This window comes from Salvelinus sp. IW2-2015, linkage group LG8 (genome assembly GCF_002910315.2).
Source record: "Salvelinus sp. IW2-2015 linkage group LG8, ASM291031v2, whole genome shotgun sequence".
NCBI classification, from domain to species: Eukaryota; Metazoa; Chordata; class Actinopteri; order Salmoniformes; family Salmonidae; genus Salvelinus; species Salvelinus sp. IW2-2015.
In genome coordinates, this window is record NC_036848.1 from 32,805,362 (window position 1) to 32,830,379 (window position 25,018).

At 41.8% G+C, this 25,018-nt stretch overlaps 1 protein-coding gene across 2 annotated transcripts in view; it reads left to right on the forward strand.

Moving 5' to 3' along the window:
• The first annotated feature begins 1,533 nt into the window (after positions 1 to 1,533).
• Positions 1,534 to 25,018, forward strand: part of LOC111967754 (1-phosphatidylinositol 4,5-bisphosphate phosphodiesterase epsilon-1-like) — a 98,450-nt gene continuing 74,965 nt past the window's right edge. For both annotated transcript variants that reach the window (XM_023993082.2, XM_023993083.2), the window contains exons 1-2: positions 1,534 to 1,738; positions 10,390 to 11,187. In XM_023993082.2, the coding sequence (XP_023848850.1) occupies positions 10,714 to 11,187 (474 nt within the window). In that variant the 5' untranslated portion in view covers positions 1,534 to 1,738; positions 10,390 to 10,713. The remainder of the gene's footprint in view (positions 1,739 to 10,389; positions 11,188 to 25,018) is intronic.

Below are 25,018 nucleotides of genomic sequence, written 5' to 3' on the forward strand. Positions count from 1 at the left end.
AAGGGACCAAATTATGAGGGTGAGGCACATGGGCTACTAACAGCTTACTTCACAACATACACTTAGTATTACTTTCTTCAAATCAAATCAAATTGTATTTGTCACATACACATCGTTAGCAGATGTTAATGCGAGTGTAGTGAAATGCTTGTGCTTATAGTTCCAACCATGCAGTAATATCTAACAAGGAATCTAACAATTTCATGACAACTACCTTTTACACACAAGTGTAAACGAATGAATTAGAATATGTACATATAAATATATGGATGAGCGACGGCCGAACGGCATAGGCAAGATGCAGTAGATGGTAAAGAGTACAGTATATTCAATCAAATCAACAAACACTTAAAATAAGGGCTGTGTTTCGTGTAGGTTTACCCTGGCATAACGCTTTGATAACCGTGTACATTTCTCTAGGACAAGGGGACTTTTATCAATATAGTCACCTGTATTTACCCCCCAAAATTGAAACGTTAATTAGCTGCTAATGTGGCTATCATAAAGAACTAGAAATGCCATGATGTCTGGACGAGACTGCCGAATTGAGGCAAAGGTAAGAATCTCTGGATGAATTATCTATTGTTAGTTAAATTTAGCAATTAATTTACTACCTACATTTATTTAAATAGTACATTTTGTGAACTGTCTTGAGCAAGTTTTACATTAACACAATACCTGCATGAGGTCTACTTTGATGTGAATTAGTATTTTCGATTGTGAGAGTAAATAGATCTGAATATATTGATAAAAGTCACCTTGCCCTAGTGAGATTTGYATGGTTATCAAAACATCACACTGGGGTAAGCCGACAAGAAACACAGCCCTTATTTTAAGTGTTTCTAAAATTCCCCATGGGAAAAATTWATGGTGGAAAAACGATTGGAACCATTTCTTTGTTTGACCGGAAGGTTTTATGGGTATTACGACACCCCCACTGTGGAGCTCTATAGTGGTAGAGTTATTTTCCTTCACCACACACCAGAATGATGCACAACTCAGGGAGTCTAACCAATATACAGACTCCTAATGCTAGATTGCCTACTTAAACTGCGTACTACATACTATTTACAACGTACTGTTTAGTAAAAACGACTGTAGTACGCAACAAATATCAGCATGCTAGGCTCATCCCACTGAGAATGCATACTCTAATGCACAATTCCGTTGTTTCCCGCCAATCGTTCATTTTGGTTCAGCTATTGTCATACACGTGGGTCTAGAAAGATAATTATCTTCCTCAATAGCGCGCTGCAAAATCCTACTAGATGAAAATCCGAAATTTGTATGAAATACTGGAATTGAAAGCATACAACATTTTCACATACTATAAAACGTTATTTTTTCGCATACCGAAAATGTCTACTATTTAAAAAAAATGTTTATGTCTACTATTTAAAACGCAAGTATAAGTATTTGGACAAGGCCGCTGTCAAACTAATTGCCTCGTGAAACACTAGCCACAGACATTCCAATGTAGTGACAGTGCATTGAATTTGCATATCTTAACTACTCAGCGGCTATTGTCCAACCGCCACCGCAGCAAATGGGCTACCAACTACCAACACAACAACAGCAGGTCCTAATCAATGCTGCTAAGGGTGCCCTTTTCATCTCACTCGGCAACTTTCACGGTTTCGTGACTCGTCGTGGAGGATAAAAGTCCTATCACTTTTTAATTGAATCGCTTTTGAGGACTGTTTACCGCGAGTTTCCACTACATTTGCCTACATTTTTGGTAAGTTATACACATTTTCTGCGAGATGTAGCTAAGTCTTGGCTAAATGTAGAGAAAGCAAGTTGGAGCACACATGCATACACGTGCCAAGGCATGCTTCAAATGACTAGTGATTCCTTACTTACCGCCTTTGTAACTTTATTGATTTTCACAATGTTTATGGGTACAGACATATCACGATGCTCTGCTCTTGTATGTCTCATCTTGGTGATTATTTTAAGTCCATTCATTGAAATTAATTTGATAAATGAACCTCAGTCTGCACAGATGAGTTATGTAGGCCTAATTGTCTGATTTCATTGCTGGCTCAGAAATGAATCATTTGCTCAGGACAGAGTGTCACAGCCAATGCTATCCATGTTTGAATTGACCTAGTCATCCAATCAAAGTTTATTGGCCCATACACAGTTTAGCAGATGTTATAGCAGGTGCATGAAACTGCCCATGTTACTTACTTCTAACAATGCAGTAAAATTTTTGTATACAATACCAGTCAAAATTTTGGACACCTACTCATTCAAGTGTTTTTTTTCGTACTATTTTCTACATTGTATAATAATAGTGAAGACATCAAAAATATGAAATAACACATGGCATCATGTAGTAACCAAAAAAGTGTTAAACAAATCAAAAATATATTTGAGATTAGCCRCCCTTTGCCTTGATGACAGCTTTGCACACTCTTGGCACACTCTTGGCATTCTCTCAACCAGCTTCACCTGGAATGCTTTCCCAGTAGTCTTGCAGGAGTTCCCACATATGCTGAGCACTTGTTGGCTGCTTTTCCTTCACTCTGCGGTCCAACTCATCCCAAACCATCTCAATTGGGTTGAGGGTGGGTGATTGTGGAGGCCAGGTCATCTGATGCAGCACTTCATCACTCTCCTTGGTCAAATAGCCCTTATACAGCCTGGAGGTGTGTTTTGGGTCATTGTCCTGTTGAAAAACAATTGATAGTCCCACTAAGCGCAAACCAGATGGGGTGGCGTATCGCTGAAGAATTCTGTGGTAGCCATGCTGGTTAAGTGTGCCTTGAATTCTAAATAAATCACTGACAGTGTCACCAGCAAAGCACCATCACACCACCTCCTCCATGCTTCATGGTGGGAACCACACATGCAGACATCATCTGTTCACTTACTCTGCATCTCAGAGACACTGCGGTTGGAACCAAAAATCTCAAATTTGGACTGATCCATTGGTGATTTTGGCATGCAAATCTTGGTGGGGCAAACCCCTCAAGATTTGGGGATGCATGCCAGCAAAGCCACTAAACAATACGTTAATTGAGCAATAACGGTGACAAACGGTGCCCACAAACTGTTAGGGCCTACATAAAGCTGTTCCAACAACAGCATCTTACCAATGCTACACTTGGCTATCAGCTGAGCCTTGTCTGGTAGTGAAACAGTTAATTGAGCCTCATTTACTGCCTTTTTTTTCCTGATATGGCTGACTTGCTTAAACAAATGTGTTTTCTAATGACAATTGAGATGTACAAACTATGGCATAAGGCGACGACAAGCGGATAAGAGGCAATCCGTCATTTCGATTAAGAGCTAGGATGAACGTAGTCAATATAACTATTTGTTTAGCACTTAATGTACAGCAACAGAATTCAGAACATGGGTCGTTCTTCCAGTATTCTCCCTGTATACCAAGTCAGAACCGTAGGATAAATGAAGGGGGCATATAGGCAGACAATGAAAGCTCTTATAATATTCAATGATTACATTTCTCTAAAACAGGTTATGGGCTGCATGTGCACCACCAAGTCAGAATGGTAGATGAAATTAAGAGGGGGAAAAGGGAMCACATTATTAGGGTGAGGCACATGGGCTACTAACAGCKTACTTCACACCACACACTTAGTATTACTTTCTTAGCTACAGTGTACATATCTCCCTGGCATATTACATAATTTATGCAGCAGCATACAATACATTTTTTGGACTCACCTTCTCCTGTGCTCGCTTGAACAGGAAGGTGGCGCGGCAGTCCTTCGTGGGCAAATTTTGTCATCAAAGTCCGGTATTCTCTGGATTTATGGTGATTTCAAAACAACTTGGAACTCGGGGGGGAAACAAGGTTGAATCATGATGACGTCATTGATCGTCAGGTCGTAGCTTTAGAAAGAGGCCGGGTTTACAATTCTGAGTTGGATGACCGTTCATAACCTATTTTCCCAGTCGGAGCTCRTTTATTCCCAACTTCCCAGGTAACTTGACTTCAGTGAGTTCAAGACTTCTTAGTTCCAAGTTAAGTTGTTTTGAGCGCAGCACAAATCATGCTTCATTGACAGCATGGCCAATGTTGAATGTTTATCTTTTTTAACTTGGAAAAGAGCCCTTAATCCCAGATTTGGGACCACACAGACACTCTACTGAATAGCAGGCTAGTGATTGCTTTGCAATGCTTGCAGTTAGCCACTGGCTGTCACTGATTCCTTCCAAACCACTCATTGTTGAAGTTGCGATTTCCAACTTGTGTAATGTTTATGTCCAATGGCAGATGAGCACTGATACTTTTTATCTATAATTTCTCTTCATTATTTCTCTTCTTATGACAAGGATTTAAAAGGATTTGCCAGTAGATTGTCGACTTGATTTATGATGATGACTGCTAGCTAAGATTTTTGAAAGTATGATGTTGACATGATCAGTCCAATCAAAGCTACTGTACATATAATGTGATTTGATGTCATTTTATCTGTGGCCAATGACCTTGAGCCTTCATGGATGGGCACTTCTAATGTAACTCTATGGCAGCATCCAAGGGGCTAGACTTTTCTAGCTCTACCATTAGACTTGGCAGTGATGTAGTGTCCCCATGGGTGACAGAACACTGAGCCAAACACAGCGCAATGCTCCGTATTATCTGTTGGCTTGCCCCACCACAACAGAAATCACTGAGCTAGGCTGAAACACCTGCATTTTGGAGCTGCCTTACAAACATGGTCTCTGTTCTCTTGAGTATGTGACTTTATTAACTCAATTATACATTTTTTACATTGTTTACAAATTGATATGTGACCCGTATTAATGCCAAAATAATATGCATGACAGGCAAGCCCCACCTGCTTTGAATGACGGGTCGCCACTGGACTCAGACCAAAGGACAGATTTCCACCGGTCTAATGTCCATTGCTCGTGTTTCTTGGCACAAGCAAGTCTTCATCTTATTGGTGTCCTTTAGTAGTGGTTTCTTTGCAGCAATTTGACCATGAAGGCCTGACTCACACAGTCTCCTCTGAACARTTGATGTTGAGATATGCTGTTACTTGAACTCTGAAGCATTTATTTAGGCTGCAATCTGAGGTGCAGTTATATCTAATGAAATTATCCCCTGCAGCAGAGGTGATCAGGTTCTTCCTTTCCTGTGGCRGTCCTCATGAGAGCCAGTTTCATCATGGCACTTGATGGTTTTTGCGACTGCACTTGAAGAAACTCAAAGCTCTTGAAATTTTCCGAATTGACTGACCTTCATGTCTTAAAGTAATGCTGGACTGTCGTTTCTCTTTGCTTATTTGAGCTGTTCTTGCCATAATATGGACTTTGGTAAAAGACCATCTTCTGTATACCACCCCTACCTTGTCACAACTCAACTGATTGGCTCAAACACATTAAGAAGGAAATTCCACAAATTAAGAAGGGAAACCTGTTAATTAAAACCCATTCCAGGTGACAACCTCATGAAGCTGGTTGAGAGAATGCTAAGAGTGTGTAAAGCCGTCATCAAGGCAAAGGGTGGCTACTTTKAAGAGYCAAGTATAAAATAGATTTAGATTTCTTTAACACTTTTTTTTGGTTACTACATGATTCCATATGTGTTACTTCATAGTTTTGGTGTCTTTACTGTTACTCTACATAGTAGAATATAGTAAAAATAAAGAAAAACCCTTGAATGAGTAGGTGTGTCCAAACCTTTGACTGGTACTGTATATTTTTAAGAAATGTCGGAACAAATCTAACAACCCAAATATCACTAACAGTACAGTATGCAATCTATACATATGTAAACGGTATGTTGCCTGTAGAAAAAAATCWGGCAATGTTTTCAGGAATAAAATTCATATAGTCCCATTTTTACCACATGCTTTGGCTGGGATAAACGTTTCATACCTAACGTGCACACGTCGGCAAGTTAAGGAGTGGGAATAGGCGTGGGCCGATACGGGGGCACGTCTGTTTTAATAAATCCATTTTAATATACACCATCACAAAGAGATCCATTTAGGCAGGTCCTAAAACATGACTACTAATGTATTTTGTACAGAAAATATGAGCATAATTTTGAGTTGAATTATGTTACTCGTTTGTGCAGCCAATGTACTACATGGCTGTGCCATGCACATGAAATCCATAGTTATWTTGTTCATTTAACAGACAACRCACTTACCCTGATCACAGTCAACACACAAAGCCTACATTTTATAGTAGGCTAAGAATATAATGGAATATAGAAGAATATTTTTCCCACACAACGTCACRGGAACGTGTGGAACCGCTGTCAWGGGCTCCCGAGTGGCGCAGTGTTCTAAGGCACTGCATCTCAGTGCTGGAGGCATCACTACAGACCCTGGTTCGATTCCAGGCTGTATCACAACTGGCCGTGATTGGGAGGACCATAGGGCGGCGCACAATTGGCCCAGCGCCGTCCAGGTTAGGGTTTGGCCGGGGTACGCTGTCATTGTAATGAAGAATTTGTTCTTAACTGATTTACCAAGTTAAATAAAGGTTACACACCGATTGACCAAAACGTTTTCTTGGCATTTACAGATGTCCCCATTACCAGTAAAACATCATTAAAATCGATTTCTTTCACTTACTTGCTGTGCTGTTTTGTTGTCCAGTCGTTTTCATTCTCAACCAGGATTCCGTCCTACATGTCAAAAAGTGAAGTTTCAGCTCTGTCTGTCCATGGCCTCTCTTCCTCGGCGCACACTGTCACTGTCCGTTTCCATCTTGTTCAGCTGTGTATGTAACATTTCATGTAAACCCTGTTTCTTGTCTGCATCGAAGTAGCGGTTCTTGTACATGGCATCGAGTATGGTGGCCACACAGTAAAGAGAATGCCACCGAATTGCTTGTTCACAGCATATGTTGGCAGTTTTGTTGAGCAGGCGTTTCAATGCCATGACAGAGGGTATCAYGTTTGCTGTAGACGTAGTTGATGAGCTTATTTCTCCAGTCAGTTGTTCGAATGGAGCTAGCTAGTGTGTTCATGTTCTCAAATGCCATTGAATTGGCGGCAGCAGTATGACAACCAGCACATTCATGAGCATGCAATACGACTTTCCTCAGTACAAACTTTTTATTTATTTTTATTTCACCTTTATTTAACCAACTGCGACCTGGCCAAGATAAAGCAAAGCAGTGCGACACAAACAACAACACAGCGTCACACATGGAATAAACAAACATAGTCAATAACACAATAGAGGGGGAAAAAAGGATATACAGTGTGTGCAATTGAGGTAAGCTAAGGGAGGTAAGGCAATAMATAGGCCATAGTGGTGAAATAATTACAATTTAGCAATTAAACACTGGAGTGATAGATATGCAGAAGATGAATGTGCAAGTGAGATACTGKKRTKYWWWKGMKCMWWWRMAYMMCAGTATGGGGATGAGGTAGTTGGATGGGCTTTTTACAGATGGGCTATGTGCAGTGATCTGTGAGCTGCTCTGACAGCTGGTGCTTAAAGTTAGTGAGGGAGATATGGGTCTCCAGCTTCAGTGATTTTTGCAATTCGTTCCAGTCATTGGCAGCAGAGAACTGGAAGGAATGGCGGCCAAAGGAGGAATTGGCTTAGGGGGTGACCATTGAAATATACCTGCTGTAGCGCGTGCTGCTATGGTGACCAGTGAGCTGAGATAAGGTGGGGCTTTACCTAGCATAGACTTAGATGACCTGGAGCCAGTGGGTTTGGCGACGAATATGAAGCGAGGGCCAGCCAACGAGCGCATACAGGTCGCAGTGGTGGGTAGTACATGGGGCTTTGGTGACAAAACGGATGGCACTGTGATAGACTGCATCCAGTTTGCTGAGTAGAGTGTTGGAGGCTATTTTGTAAATGACATAGCCGAAGTCAAGGATCAGCAGGATGGTCAGTTTTACGAGGGTATGTTAGGCAGCATGAGTGAAGGATGCTTTGTTGTGAAATAGGAAGCCGATTCTAGATTTAATTTTCGATTGGAGATGCTTAATGTGAGTCTGGAAGGAGAGTTTACAGTCTAACCATACACCTAGGTATTTGTAGTTGTCCACATATTCTAAGTCAGAACTGTCCAGAGTAGTGATGCTGGATGGGTGGACAGGTGCTGGCAGCGATCAGTTGAAGAGCATGCATTTAGTTTCACTTGCATTTAAGAGCAGTTGGAGGCCACGGAAGGAGAGTTGTATGGCATTGATGCTCGTCTGGAGGTTAGTTAACAGTGTCCAAAGAAGTATACAGAATGTATACAATATCCTCGACGACCCACTGTGCTGTCAGACTCGGCATGCTCATGGGGCTGATATCGCTGGTCCAAATGTTAGTCGTGATGCTATTACTGTGTAACTCTGGTAGGGCAACCTCTGMAAAATAGCGCACTTGGTATTGTGTACCGGTACTCGACCAGTCGGCGAAAGCCAACATCACCCACGACAGGGAACAGTTGATTGTCAAGGGCAATGAATTCCAATTRTCTTGGCTTKAATGAATTTTGCCTTTGAGTTGTCTCGCTGAAATGTTCTTACTCTTTCAAATGACTGCTTGATTCACACAGTAGACTTTGTGGGCTAGGTTAGGAATGCTGTGTTGCCCATGTAGCTCTAAATTTTATGTGGCGTTATTACGTCATGTACCTACGTTATATAGGTATGCATGTCAGCTTTGTCATCGGTTTTGCACATCGGCGTTAAACTAGACATCTGGTCGATGATGGCTTTGTTTTTTAGCTAATATCGGCCAATGCCGATATCGTGCATCCCTGCATGATTCCATATGTGTTATTTCATAGTTTTGATGTATTCACTTATTCTACTAAGTAGAAAATATTAAAAATAAAGGAACACTTGAATGAGTAGGTGTCAACTTTTGACTGGTACTGTATATTGTCACACAAAGTTACTGTACAGTCAGTGCCTTACACCATGGAGCAACAACAAACTGCCTTTTGTTAGAGGGGCAATCTGCAGTTGCTACATCCATTTTTAGACTTATAAATGAATGAAATCCAGTGATTCTTGAAGAATTACAACCTTTTACATGCTTCATGAGCTTAGTTTAACTGTGAAACCCTATCAGAACCCAAAATATRTTCTACACAATGACCAGTGAATTTAGGCCTACACTTGTTTTGTAACATAATATAAATAAACTCTGCATAGCCTCAACAGGAATTATTGTTTCAAGTTTAGGGTTGCCCATTTAATAGATTTAAACTAACACAGGCTCCGATCACTTGGTACTTGTTTTCTGTCATCTGATTACAGCTGATTCTTTTAATTTCTTACATAATTTGACATTTATCTTTAAAAAGAGGCTGTTGCTCTTCAGACACCTTGCTTTACTGAGTGTCTGTGTGGGAAGTTGGCGGGTTACTCGGCCTTGACTACTAGATAAATTGACCCAGGATCAATGGACCCAATTCTCCAACTTCTCTGAACTGGTCCTCCCTTGTGCAGGCCTTACATTCCAATTACCCACGCCTTTTTTACAGCAGGATTTTCTGCTGCCKTCCGCAGTAGTGGATGTGGACATCAGCTGTTTGTTTTATGTACCTGCCCACAATGGCTAATAACCCACCCACAACTGCCCGACTATACAGTGAGCTCAACGTATTGGGACAGTGACYTTTTTTTGCCTCTGTACTCCAGCACTTTCGATTTGAAATTATACAAGAACCGAAGTTAAGGTCCAGCTTTAATTTGAGGGTATTTTCATCCATATCGGGTGAACCGTTTTATTTATTTTTACCTAGTCCAATATTAGGGGACAAATATTGGGACATTCACTTATCTGTATTAAAGTAGTCAAAAGTTTACACAATGATTTCATCAAGCTTGTGACTCTACAAACTTGTTGGATGCATTTGCTGTTTGTTTTGGTTGTGTTTCAGATTATTTTGTGCCCAATAGAAATTAATAGTAAATCATTTTGCCGATTTTTGACATTTAGACAATTTGGCGCACCAAAAGTTAGCCTAAAAATAATGAAAAATCTAAATGTAGCTTATAAATTGCACAAGAATGATGCGTTTCTCCATTAAAAAAATTATTGTCTTTATTCAACCCGAACGCCACCCACCCGTCTTCATCCATACAATATTTCATGACCCTAAACCAGCCTCCCCGTGGATGTAAACGAGGGGAATGATTGAGTCAACCTGCGCTTCAGTAGTGGATGTTGTCCAGGTAGGAGACAGACGAAAGACTTCAGAAAAAAGCCCCCCCCTTGTCCATTGGTGTTAATGTGAAACACAAATGACAAAACCCAAATAGTGTATGCAGAGACACAACAGAACTAGGTTGTTATAACTGACATTCTAACAGCATGATGACAGTCTCTACAAAGTAAAAGTATCAAAGGAACTTGGCTTATGTTACAGTATGTGATTGTGTCTGTTCTGGTGCTAATCTGTTTCCCTTTTGTCTTCTGCTTTTCTCAGATCCAGAAAGCAGGCATGGCTGTTGGACTCGGGAGGAGCGAGCCAAAGCCTCAGTGACTGCCTTGTCACACACCCCACTCTGAAGAAGGGATATGCAAGCTCTCAACACCGGACAGTTCTCTCGGGAAATTCCTAATTTTGCCAAGGGTCACCTGTTCTCCGGGCTGGTTTGTCAGCTGTAAAAGCTTCTATTTTCACTTCTGTCCGGAGGAGTATTACTGGCTGTGTATGTTCCTGATTAAGACCATCCCTATCCTCCACCTTTAAATAGTCTGATCTGAAGCTCCGTGCCAGGAAGGGACAGCTGGGACATTGAGCATCACTATGGCATCTGAGGACATAGAAGCTGCTGTGTGTCGTGGGACAGTGCTGGAGTCTGCCGAGACCAGAAATGACTTTGTCACTTCAGACTACAGCATGTCTTGGAGTCAAAGCAAAGCACGCCCACATTCTCACCAGCMAGAAGTTAGCGACCAGGGCAGCAGAGGCCGCTGCTCACCCCTCCCTCTGTATCTGAAGTTATCTTATGACACTGGGCAGGGGATGTTTTTGGATGCAGGATGCAAATGCTGGGATTACTCTAACCCTAAACATGCTAGTGCCGTAGACCAGCTCAGCGCCACATCTCTGGGGGAGCGGGGGTTGGGTGATAGGGCCTGGGAGGCTAGTTGCAGAAGGACCTGGCACCCCAGTGAGAGACCCATCGTWTCAGTTAGAGGGCACGGCACGGAGACTCTGGCCATCAGCCTACGTGTTTGCAGGGGGCTGCTCGGCTACTCCGGAGTCAGACTCTCGGAGGTAAGCACGTTTGTTCTTCACCCCCAGGCTACAGGTTTCATGTAAGAACCCTCTGTTATCAGAGCTCTGTGCAGCTGCAGCGGCTTTATGTTATGAAAGTGTTGGTTTAGCTCCCACACATAAAATCTACTCCATCAAATAGTGTTACAATCTTGATACATTCTGCAATTATTTTTGTAGTGTGCAGTATTTTGCTCATTATTRTGCTTCAGCAATTCAATCCCTCCCAACTAAAAGAACAAATCATTGGTTCACAGAAAAARACTATGTTTTTAGTAGTTTTTCTTCTCTGATTTAAATGTTCCACCTGTTATACTCTGCAGGAAGAGTAAGCGGAACCACAGTCGCACTCTCTTTTTGTCCGCAGCAGTGGAAAAATTATTTGGGGCCAGTTAGTTCTGATCCCAATATTACTGAGAGCCTGAGCTACCATTCCATTGAAGTTATAGCCATGGAAATCCGTAATATCCACGGAGCGAGAGAGGCCCGGTTCTGTGTTAAGGTTAATTTCCTATGGACCACGTGCTAAATGTGGTGTGAGGACTTTTTGCGACGCTGAGAGGACCTGTCACCAAGCGTTTAGATGAATGGGGCCGGAGAAAGTGCAGTTATCTGGCTTCCAACCTCCCTTGTCAAATAAACCACTGCCATGGATGTTTAACGGACACCACTGTGTGTGCATACACTAAATGCGACAACGGAGTGACCATCTGTGTTGAGAGAGTYTGTGGTAACTAACCCGGCCACTGCAGTGGTTAGAAATGCAGGGTTGTTATGGCGCCTTTGTTGTGTAATATGGGCAGCATTTATCTAAGGCTCGCATCTTTGCAAATAGGGAGGCCGTTGAAAAGGGTAATCATCACAGCGCCTGTCAACACGATCTGCGCTATTCATATGGCGTTACTATAGGAACAAAACAGAATGCTCACTGAATCTTGTGCTTTTCTCCCCCTAACCCCCCTTGAGTTTCTAACGATACAATAATTTAAGTGGAGTTTCATGTGAGAAATTCCAAGGTATCCAGTGTTCCTGTGTTTATTTCCACAGCAAATTAAGTGAGCCAAGACGCACATGATTATATGGTGAAGGGATCTTAGCTGGGCAACACTGGAGTAGTGAACTCAGAGAGAGGAAAGGGGCAATTCACAATAACGGAGTCACGCTGCGATGTACAGTACCAGTCAAAGCTGGGACACACCTACTCATTCCAGGGTTTTTCTTTATTTGTACTATTTTCTACATTATAGAATAATAGTGAAGACATCAAAACTATGAAATAACACATGGAATCATGTAGTAACMCTAAAAGTGTCAAACAAATSAAAATATATTTTATATTCAAGATTATTCAAAGTAACCACCCTTTGCCTTGATGACAGCTTGGCACACTCTTGCCATTCTATCAACCAGCTTCATGAGGTAGTCACCTGGAATKAATTTCAATTAACAGGTGTGCCTTTAGTTCATTTTGTGGAATTWMTTTCCTCAATGTGTTTGAGCCAATCAGTTGTGTTACAAGGTAGGGGTGGTATACAGAAGATGGCCCTATTTGGTAAAAGACCAAGTCCATATTATGGCAAGAACTAGAGGTCGACCGACTATGATTTTTCAACGCCGATACCGATTATTGGAGGACCAAAAAAAGCCGATACCTGATAAATCGGATATATATATATATCTCTAGCCGATTAATCGATATATGTATGTAGGAAGTTAACTTTGTTTGTGGCACATAACCCTTGGCTCAGAGGTAGAAGTCTTCTTGGCTCCAAAAAGTTGAACCAGGACCAAAACGGACTTGAGGATTATCAGACCCGGACCCAATATTTTTATTTTTTTAAGACAGACCAAACAGACCCAAACCTGAGGACAACCAGACCTCGACCCGACCCCGTACCTTGACTGGTCCAGGTCGAGACCGGACCCGAGTGACAATCTTCTGGTTAAAAAATTGGTCTTTATATGTTGGCTAGGTCGAAAAAGTGAAAAAGTGCTAGGAGAAAAAGTGTTTTTTCTCTCTGGAAAAGTTCGACAAAAAGCTGGCTTTAGGCTAAAAACAAACTGCTAACTGCTAGCCTCGGGCCCAAACCCACCTGTCTCTCATGGCTTCGCTCGCCCCTGGATGTACCACCTGCCAGTACCTGAGCCAGAGAGTCGCTGAGCTGGAGGGGAGAGTATCTGTCTTGGGCCAGATCAAGGAGGACGAAGAACTCCTGGACTCCATGGTTATACAAACCACCTCCAAATTCGACGACGTCACCTGCCCCTGGCTCGGCACCTCCACTTCGGGGGAGCCTGTAACTGTGAAACTCCATTCAGTTCCCTTAAATGAGCCATGGTCCAGACTAGGAGCTAAACCGAAGGGCCTGGTCTGTTCCACCCCTTCTACTCCGCCTCAGGATGCCTGGATTGCTGTCCGGGGAGGAAAGCACTCCAGGAAACGGAATCCATCAAATGTTTCGGAGGTGCTACAATTGGGGAGGAGATTCAAGGTCCTGGAAGACCTGGAAGTGCATTCCAATCATACTGTACAGGGTCCCTCCGCTTCATCTCTACTGCTGCCATCTCACTCTCAGGTGGAAGTGCCCAAGCACACTCATCTGCGCTCCTTGCTGCCACTAGGTCGTCAGTCTCAGCTGCTAGCCCCCTCAACCTGCTAGGAGGCAGATCACCCGGGAGAGGCCCCGTCATTTACCCAATAAACCCATCTGTAGTCCTTCCGTTCTCGTGGTGGGTTCATCCATGGTCCGAAACGTTTCAATCCGGAAAGCTGAGACCTTCTGCTACCCTGGCGCTAGGATCTCTGACCTAGATTCCATGACCGACTCTTATTAGCAAGCACTCCGCCGCTTCAACTGTCATTGTCCATGTTGGGTCAAATGACATTAAACTCCAGCAGTCAGAGAAATTGAGAGACGATTTTAAAACATTGTTAAATACGCTGCTGGAATCTGGGAAGCAGTGTGTTGTTTCCGGTCCATTTCCATCCCCGCTACACGGATATGGTTTTTAGTCGTATACGCCAATTACACACCTGGCTTAAGGGATACTGCTGCACGATGAGAATTCCTTTTGTGGATAACTTTGCAGCTTTTACAGACCGACCAGGTCTATTTCTTCGGACAATTTACATCTTAACAGGTATGGCTCCAGCATCCTCTCCACCAACATGTCTCTTACTCTTGCCTCATGTAGAGCCTTTGATACCTGACGTTGTGTATTCTCGGGGTTGACTTTTGGGATTGTACGCTCCCCTATCAGACTGTGTTCAATGCTCCTCTCCCAGTTTCATTAATTAGTTCCTCAATTGCAAATATGGAACAAACTACAGTTAACAACCCTTCTGCAATTCTGTTTATTGTCCAATCACCGTATTGCGAATACTACTCACATGCAGAGAGGTATTGTTAGTAGTAATCTTGTCCCCATAAAATTGAGCTCTGTCAATAGCTCGAAAATGGTTTATTGCTCATCTAGTGCAGCTTCAGGTGCTACCTTGGATACTCCATCTGATATGAATTCCCGTAGCAATGGTATTGGAATAATTCATTTAGATGCTAGAAGCCTGATCCAAAAGTTGGACTTTATTGAAATTTTGGTCTCACAATCAAATGTTGACGTTCTGATTGTATCTGAATCGTGGCTGTGTGATTCTGTGCCAGATTCAGATGTTCAGTTGATTGGATACAATATTTATAGAACTGATAGAGTTGGTAGAGGTGGTGGTATTGCGATTTATGTTAAATGCTGCTTAAATGTTTCTGTGTCCATATCAACCTCTGTCTCAAAGCAATATGAATGTCTAGTTTTAACGTGGTACTTGGTAATAATGCTCATTAACTCTAGCAGGGGTATATCGCCCCCCCTCAGCTCCTCCTTGTACTCTATGCAAATTATCTGATATACTGTCTAATTATGCAAACTCTGAATTACTGATTTTGGGAGATTTTAACCTGGATTGGCTCTCACAGTATCCGATAAATTAAAAGGCATTTGTACTGAGCTAAATCTAACTCAGCTGATAACTAAACCAACCCGTCCCAACTTTAAGAACCCAGTAAAATCCACTCTCTAGACATTATTCTAACAAATACCCCCATAAATACACAGCCAGTGGGGTTTTTGCAAATGATATCAGTGACCACTGCCCTATTGCTTGTATTAGAGATACCAGGCTGAAACACTCTGATCCTGTATAATCTCTAAGAGAAATTATAACATTTTCTCACAGCAAGCTTTTATCCTTGACTTATATCACTCTGAGCTTTTATCCACTTGCTGCTTTCTGGACCCGGTTTTAGCCCTTGCTTTTTTCCTTCTATTGTTACCTCTATGTCTGATAAACATGCCCGCTTAAGAATCACAGAAAGAAACCGAACCAGTTCTTGGTTCTCTCCTGAATTGTCAGGTCTTTTCCTGCAAAAGAATCGGGCCTGGGCCTTGGCGAGGAAAACAGGTACTCCAGCTGATTGGCTGTTTTTTAGGCAATTGAGAAATAAATGTACTGCAGCTGTCAAAAAGGCAAAATCAAATTACTTCCTTAATGCTATGACAGATTCTGCAGGAGATCCTGCAAAATTCTGGAAAACCGTTAATTCACTGAAACGGGGGAATTCTGCTGTTTCTCTTCCTAAGCAAATTACCTCAGACTTCTGTATTCTAACTGAAAAAAATGATATTTGTGGATGCTTTTAATAAGCATTTCATCTCTGCTGGTTTTTTATTTGAAAGGAAAAGTGGACTTTGTGGTACTGGCCAGTTAGTTGATTTTTCGTCTTGCTTTTCAACCGTTACTCTGAAAAATGGTAACCCTGTTTTTAGTTTCCAGAAAATAACTGAAGCAGGGTTCTAATTGCCCTGTGTGCCATTGATACTAAGAAATCCTTAGGCGCTGACAATTTAGACCCGTACTTACTTAAGTGTGCTGCACCTATTTTTGCTGGTCCAGTAACACACATTTTTAATCTAACATTAAGCACAGGAAATATCCCTAAGGTGTGGAAAGCAGTTTTGTTCTGCCATTACATAAGGGAGGTGACGGTAGTGATTTGGATAACTATCGACCCATCTCTAGGCTCCCTTGTCTGGTAAAGATTCTAGAATCTATAGTCAACAAACAGTTACAATCTTTTCTTTCTGCTAACAGTATTCTTAGTACAATCAATCTGGTTTTAGATTAAACACGTACCAATCGGCCACTATGCTTGTTGTAAATGATATTGCAAATGCTTAGACGATAGAAAGCACTGTGCTGCGTTGTTTGTAGATTTGTCAAAGCTTTTGACACTGTAGACCATGCTATCTTTTGAGTAAGCTGTCATCTATAGGACTGGGCACTGATGCTGCTGCGATGGTTTTATGACTATCTTAAAGATAGAACTCAAGCCGTCATGGTCGATGGGTCAAGTCTGACCCTTACAGTTACTTAAAGGGTCCCTCAGGGTTCAATAATTGGCCACTATTGTTCTCACTTTATATAAACAACATTGGTGATGATGTCAGATATTGTAAATCCATTTATATGCAGATGACACAGTTATGTACTCTATTGCTCCAACAGCGGACCAAGCTTTAATGCAGTTGGAGTCTGATTTAGGATACTAACAGGGTCTCTTTTACAGCTTAAACTTTGTTTTAAACGCTAAGAAACAAATGTCATGTTTTTTCTAGGTCTAAACTCCCAGTTAGAAACACGTTTGATATCACTAGCTTGGATGGTACTCAAATCAATAAGGTCTCTGCATATAAATACTTAGGGGTATGGTTAGATGATAGGCTTTCTTTTAAAAAACATGTTACTGAATTGGGAAAAAAGCTCAAATTCAGATAGGATTCCTTTACAGAAACAGGGCTTGTCTGTCCTCTGTAAATAGGAAAAAAATTGTGCAGGCTACTTTATGTCCGTTTTTAGATTATGGTGATATTATCTATATGCATGCATCGGCAAACACAACATTAAAACCACTGGATGCTATTTACCATTGTGCACTCAGGTTTATCACGGGTGATAGTTACAGAACTCATCACTGTATCCTATATCAACATGTGGGTTGGGTCTCTCTATCTGTGAGGCGAGAGCAACATGCTCTCTTGTTTATTTATAAAGCACTTTTTTAAAACTACCTCCATAATCATCATTAATTTCCACAAGATGTACTAATTTTAAAACCAGATCACAGATGTGGATTACATTAGAGACTCCTGCGGTCTCCACAGAGTTGGGTAGGACTGCCTTCAGTTCCTTTGCACCTTATTATTGGAACAAACTGCAGATCCAACTTAAGTTAGACACTCTGGTGTCCTTGCCCATTTTAAAATGTTTATGGAGGATCAATATGATGTTGTCTGTGATTGTTTCTGTTGAATTGTGTATGTTTTGAAATGTTCTTGTCTGTTGTCTAAAACTGTACATGTCACATGTTTACACAGGGCACAGCCGTAAAGAGATCTAGGTCTCAGTCTGTTTTCCCTGTTAAAATAAAGATAAAAAAAAAAAGAAAAAAAAAAAATGTAACATTTATATTATATATAAATGTTTACAATACACTTAGGTTGGGGTCATTAAAGCTCGTTTTTCACCACCCCAAAAATGTCTTGTTAACAAACTATAGTTTTGGCAAGTCGGTGAGGACATCTACTTTGTGCATGACACATTTCATTTTTCCAACAATTGTTTAAAGACGATGATGTGTCGTAGGAAACACCTGGCGACCTGGTCAGCGTGCACTGCGCCGTCCGCCACAGGAGTCACTAGTGTGCGATGAAACAAGGATATCCCTGCTGGCCAAACCCTCCTAACCCGGACGACGCTGGGCCAATTGTGCGCCGCCCATGGGCCTCCCTGTCGCGGCCGGCTGAGACAGAGCCTGGCTCGACCCAGAATCTCTGGTGGCACAGCGATGCAGTGCCTTAGACCACTGCGCCACCCGGGAGGCCCATTTAACTTATAATTCACTATCACAATTCCAGTGGGTCAGAAGTTTACATACACAACATTGACTGTGCCTTTTTAAACAGCTTGGAAAATTCCAGAAATTGATGTCATGGCTTCAGAAGCTTCTGATAGGCTAATTGACACCATTTGAGTCAATTGGAGGTGTACCTGTGGATGTATTTCAAGGCCTACTTTCAAACTCAGTCCTCTTTGCTTGACATTATGGAAAATCAAAAGAAATCCGACAAGACCTCAGAAAATAATTGTAGACCTCCACAAGTCTGGTTCATCCTTGGGAGCAATTTCCAAACGCCTGAAGGTACCACATTCATCTGTACAAACAGTAGTACGCAAGTATGAACACCATGGGACCACGCAGCCGTCATACGCTCAGGAAGGAGATGCGTTCTTTCTCCTAGAGATGAACGTACTTTGGTGCGGAAAGTGCAAATCAATCCCAGAACAACAGCAAAGGACTATTGTGAAGATGCTGGAGGAAACGGGTACAAAGTATCAATATCCACAATACAACGAGTCCTATGTCAACATAACCTGAATGACCCGCTCAGCAAGGAAGAAGCCACTGCTCCAAAACCACCATTAAAAAAAGCCAGACTACGGTTTACAACTGCACATGGGGCAAAGATCATACTTTTTGGAGAAATGTCCTCGGTCTGATGAAACAAAAATAGAACTGTTTGGCCATAATGACCATCGTTAGTTTGGAGGAAAAAGGGGGAGGCTTGCAAGCCAAAGAACACCATCCAACCGTGAAGCACGGAAGCTTGGGGGTGGCAGCATCAGGTTGTTGGGGTGCTTTGCTGCAGGAGGGACTGGTGCACTTCACAAAATAGTGGCATCATGAGTAGGAAAATTGTGGATATATTGAAGCAACATCTCAAGACATCAGTCAGGAAGTTAAAGCTTGGTTGCAAATGAGTATTCCAAATGGACAATCACCCCAAGCATACTTCCAAAGTTGTGGTCAATGGCTTGGGACAACAAAGTCAAGGTATTGGAGTGGCCATCACAAAGCCCTGACCTCAACTCTATAGACAATTTGTGGCAGAACTGAAAAAGCGTGTGCGAGCAAGGAGGCCTACAAACCTGACTCAGTTACACCAGATCTGTCAGGAGGAATCGGACAAAATTCATCCAATGTATTATGGGAAGCTTGTGGAAGGCTGCCCAAAACGTTTGACCCAAGTTAAACAATTTAAAGGCAATGCTACAAATACTAATTGAGTGTATGTAAACTTCTGACTCAACTGGGAATGTGATATACAAACTGAAATATATAATTCTCTCTACTATTATTCTGACATTTCACATTCTTAAAATAAAGTGGTGATCCTAACTGACTTTAGACCAGGAATATTTACTAGAATTAAATGTCAGGAATTGTGAAACTGAGTTTAAATGTATTTGGCTAAGGTGTATGTAAACTTCCAACTTCAACTGTGTGGATGTGTATAATAGTAATAATGACAATTACAACTACTGAATGAACACTTATTTTAACTTAATGTAATACATCAATAAAATCAATTTAGTCTCAAATAAATAATGAAACATGCTCAATTTAGTTTAAATAATGCAAAAGCACCGTGTTGGAGAAGAAAGTAAAAGTGCAATATGTACCATGTAAAAATGCTAACGTTTAAGTTCCTTGCTCACAACATGAACATATGAAAGCTGGTGGTTCAATATTCCCAGTTAAGACGTTTTAGGTTGTAGTTATTMTAGGAATTATGACGTGTCAACTMTTCTCTCTMTACCATTTGTATTTCGTATACCTTTGACTATTGGATGTTCTAATTGGCCCTTTAGTATTGCCAGCCTAATCTCAGGAGTTGATAGGCTTGAAGTCATAAACAGCGCTGTGAAGCAAGCATTGCTAAGAGCTGCTGGCAAACGCAGTAAAGTTTGAATGAATGCTTACGAGCCTGCTGCCGCCTACCACCRCTCAATCACACTGCTCTATCAAATCATACTTAATTATAATATAATAAACACAGAAATACGAGCCGTTGGTCATTAATATGGTCAAATCCGGAAACTATCATTTTGAAAACAAGACGTTTATTCTTTCAGTGACATATGGAACCGTTCGTATGTTATCAAACGGGTGGCAACCCGAAGTCTAAATATTGCTGTTACATTGCACAACCTTCAATGTTATGTTATTATGTAAAGTTCTGGCAAATCAGTTTGCAACGAGCCAGGCAGCCCAAACTGTTGCATATACCCTGACTCTGCGTGCAATGAACGCAAGAGAAGTGACACAATTTCCCTAGTTAATATTGCCTGCTAACATGAATTTATTTTAACTGCTAGCTAGCAACTTACCTTGGCTCCTTGCTGCACTCGCGTAACGGGTGGTCATCCTGCCACGAGGTTTCCTCGTGGAATGCAATGTAATTGGCCATAATCGACGCCCAAAAATGCTGATTACCGATTGTTATGAAAACTTGAAATCGGCCCTAATTAATCGGCCATGCCGAACTCTAGCAAGAACAGCTCAAATAAACAAAGAGAAACGACAGTCCATCATTACTTTAAGACATGAAGGTCAGTCAATCTGGAAAATGTAAAGGACTTCCAAAGTTTCTTCAAGTGCAGTCATAAAAACCATCAAGCGCTATGATGAAACCCGCTCTCATGAGGACCGCCACAGAAGATAAGTTCATTAGAGATAACTGCACCTCAGATTGCAGCCTAAATAAATGCTTCAGAGTTCAAGTAACAGACACATCGCAACATCAACTGTTCAGAGGAGACTGCGTGAATCAGGCCTTCATGGTCGAATTACTGCAAAGAAACAACTACTAAAGGACACCAATAGGAAGAGACTTGCTTGGGCCAAGAAACASGACAATGGACATTAGACCAGTGGAAATCTGTCAATTGGTCTGATGATTTGGCCAAATTTGAGATTTTTGGTTCCAACCTCTCTTTGTGAGACGCAGAGTAAGTGAACAGATGAGCTCTGCATGTGTCATTCCCACTGTGAAGCATGGAGGAGGTGGTGTGGGGGTGCTTTGCTGGTGACACTGTCAGTGATTTTATTTAGAATTCAATGCACACTTACCCAGCATGGCTACCACAGCATTCTGCAGCGATAAGCCATTCCATCTGGTTTACGCTTAGTGGGACGATCATTTGTTTTTCAACAGGACAATGACCCAAAACACATCTCCAGGTTGTTTCAGGGCTATTTGACCAAGAAGGAGAGTGATGGAGTGCTGCATCAGATGACCTCGCCTCCACAATCACCCACCCTCAACCCAATTGAGATGGTTTGGGATGAGTTCGACYGCAGAGTGAAGGAAAAKCAGCCAACAACGGCTCAGCATATGTGGCTACTTTTGAAKAATCTCAAATGTATTTAACACTTTTTTTTGGWTACTACATGATTCCATATGTGTTATTTCATAGTTTTGATGTCTTCACTATTATTCTACAATGTATAAAATAGTAAATATATAACCCTTGAATGAGTAGGTGTGGTGAAACTTCTGACTGGTATTGTATGCCAAACAAACCATTGACTTCAAAGTTTAACAAACCATGCAACTCAATGCACRATGACTAATTTGAACAATTTACACAGTAAAAACTAAATTACTGGATARAATGTGCAGATACAAAGTTAGCAGAATAAACTGAGGGAGATTTTATTGTAATTCTGTTACCAAACTTTTTACCTGCACAGTTCTTCCTGTAAATGTTTGTTTGTACAATTTTCTGTGGAATTTGTTWAAAATAGTCCTTGTGCATAGATTTCTATGGTTTGTTAAACTGTCAAATCAATAGTTTTTGTTTGGTGTACATTTTGTGAAGTGAAAAATCTAAGTCTCGGCGTAATTCCGTTACCATATATTTATATTTTTCGGGGATTGTACTTTTATCCCTTTTTCTCCCCAATTTGTAGTTAGTCTTGTCCCATCGCTGCAACTTCCCTATGGACTCGGGAGAGGCCGAGAGCCATGCGTCCTACGAAGCACGACCCCGCCAAGCCACATTGCTTCTAGACAATGTGTCGGAGGAAACACCGTCCAACTGGTGACCGAAGTCAGCTTGCAGGCGCCTGGCCCGCCACAAGGAGTCGCTAGCACGTGACGGGACAAGGAAATCCCGGCCAGCCGCCAAACCCTCCCTTAACCCAGACGACTCTGGGCCAATTCTGCTCCGCCTCATAGGTCTCCTGGTCACGGCCGGCTGTGACGCAGCCTGGGATTGACCCCGGGGCTGTAGTGACGCCTCAAGCCTTAGACCGCTGCGCCACKCGGGAGGCCGACCATGAATGTGATTACCTGTAAAACACACTCCCAGCTCACGTACACCCAGGATCAAACATCTTCATGGCGAAGACAGTGCTTTTTKCTGTTTGCTTTTCAGGACTACCAATTAGACCGGACCGACTCCTTTAATTTCCCCCCTAAGCAGTTTTTCATGCCAACACTCATCATCTCTGTAAGTTTGCACATGTATAGCCTCCTGGCAACAGATGTTTTACTATTGGCCAGAGGGAATGACGAGAAGGGTAGGTTGCTTCTTGGAAAGTAGCATGTAAGAAAATAGGCCCACCCACTGGGGAGCCAGGCCCAGCCAATCAGAATGAGTTTTTCCCCACAATCAAATAATCCTCRGCCCCTGGGCTGGTGTGGTTACATGTGATCTGCCGTTGTGAGGCCGGTTGGATGTACTGCCATATTCTGTAAAACGACGTTGGAGGCGGCTTATTGAGAAATTAGCATTAATTTCTCTGGCAACAGCTTTGGTGGACATTCCTGCAGTCAACATGCCAATTGCACACTCCCTCAACTTGAGAAATCTGTGGCATTGTGTTCTGTGACAAAACTGCACAGTGGCCTTTTATTGTCCCCAGAACAAGGTGCACCTGTGTAATGATCATGCTTCTTGATATGTCACACCTGTCAGGTGGATGGATTATCTTGGCAATGGAGAAATGTTCACTAACCCGGATGTAAATGCAGGTGTGCACAAAATTTGAGGGAMGCTTTTTGTGCTTATGGAAAGTTTCTGGCATTTTTTWAATTTCAGCTCATGAAACATGGGAAAAACACTGTTGCATTTATATTTTTGTTCAGTATAGATGGCACACAGCTCTTATATTAAAGTATGTTAATAAAATGATAGGCTTTGCAGTTTTACCTTATTGAGTGKGATTTCCGACAGGATCTGACTAATATAGCGATTGCGTTATTGAAATCTGAACTTTGACATGTGTTAACTACACACACAATTCTCATTATCTGGGGTCTTTTTCAGTCTTGGCTCGGCTGAACTCCCCTTAACTACAGTCTGCAGTTTGATTCACAAAAACAACAGTCCTGACTAACCTTCATGGCCGTATCACTTCCTGTCTGTTGGGTGTCAGGAGAGCAGAATGACAGGATTCGCTGATAAGGACACTCACTAGCACACCACTGTCACTTGCGAGAGAGACTCTATGGCCTTACTCATAAGAAAAGTATGAAAAAACAGGGATAGGAGTCAGTAGTATCAGCGCTGATCAGTTGTAGCTTCCTGCTTCCATGAACCTAATCYTTGAATACAAAATCTTAGGGGCTCTGATGTTTGACAAACTCTGATTTAGATGACGTGTAATAGATTAGGAAATTAGAAAGATATGTGCGTGGACTGGACACACACACAGTAAAGTCCAATAGTACTCCTAATTAGCTTTCTATACAGGAAGTCCTCAGGGTCTKGGACCATCACTAGGCCACTGAATAGCTGATTTGTAGAGGCAGGTGGTAGAGCCATTCTCTACCTGCTCCATAGCAGTATGTTGTGCTATTCTAGTGGMATGTGACGAGGCGGCGTGTTTTTGTCCCAGTTGGGTGATGCGGTTTAGGCAGAGATTAGGGGAGTGTAAYACTTCAGTTTGTCCAGATGCTCTTCTACACAAAAAAGGGTGAGAAGTAAACACATCACTATTTGAGGAATCTCCTGTTTCTCTAGGATTGCCTGGGGCTTTGTTTTGAGGAAGGACCTTCAGCTAGCCTATCCGTAAGACACATCTGCACTGCATATTTATTTCCTTATCTATTGATTGAGTCAATGATGCCCTGTAGTGTGACTGTTTTTAAAAGGTTTTTGATGGAACTGTGATCATGCAATCTTCATTCTGCCAGTCACTCTGTTTAGGAAACATCCTAAATATGCAAGATAATTTATCATAGAGGCCCCATGACGTATTGTATTTGTGTGAGTACAGTACTGATGTGGGACCCCCCCCAGCTCATCTACTGTGGGAAAATGGCAGAGGTCCAGAAAGAACATCCCTCTTGTCATGTCCTGTGGAGAGCTTTGGTGTGTGTGTGTGTTAGAGGCTGGAGGAATATGGTTYATTAAACTACTGCCTAAGGGTGTGTATCCTCCACCCTGGTCAGTGTTTCTTTAGTCATTACATACATACCTCATCAACTGGAGCATCGCAGTTGCTCGTCACTCACATGTTACCAAAATGACACAGTACATTATTTACCATTCATTTCCACTGGGCAGAACATAATCTGAAACACAGCCCAATAAATGTATCCAGCAAGCTTGTAGAGTCACAATCTTGATGTAGTAGTTGTGTGCTAGTAAAATGGGACCAAATACTAAACTTTTGACTAAATGTAATACTGTAAGTGAATTTGTCTAAATACTTATGACCCCTTCAAATGGGGGTACTAGATATATAAAGTGCTTTGATTTCCAAACGGTTAAACAGATACAGCTGTCTTCAGAACATATTCACACCCCTTGACATTTTCCACATTTTGTTGTGTTAAAATTGATCAAATTGAGATTTTGGCCCTGGCCTACACACAATACCCCAATGCAGAATTATGTTTTTAGAAATGTTTATGAATTAGTAAA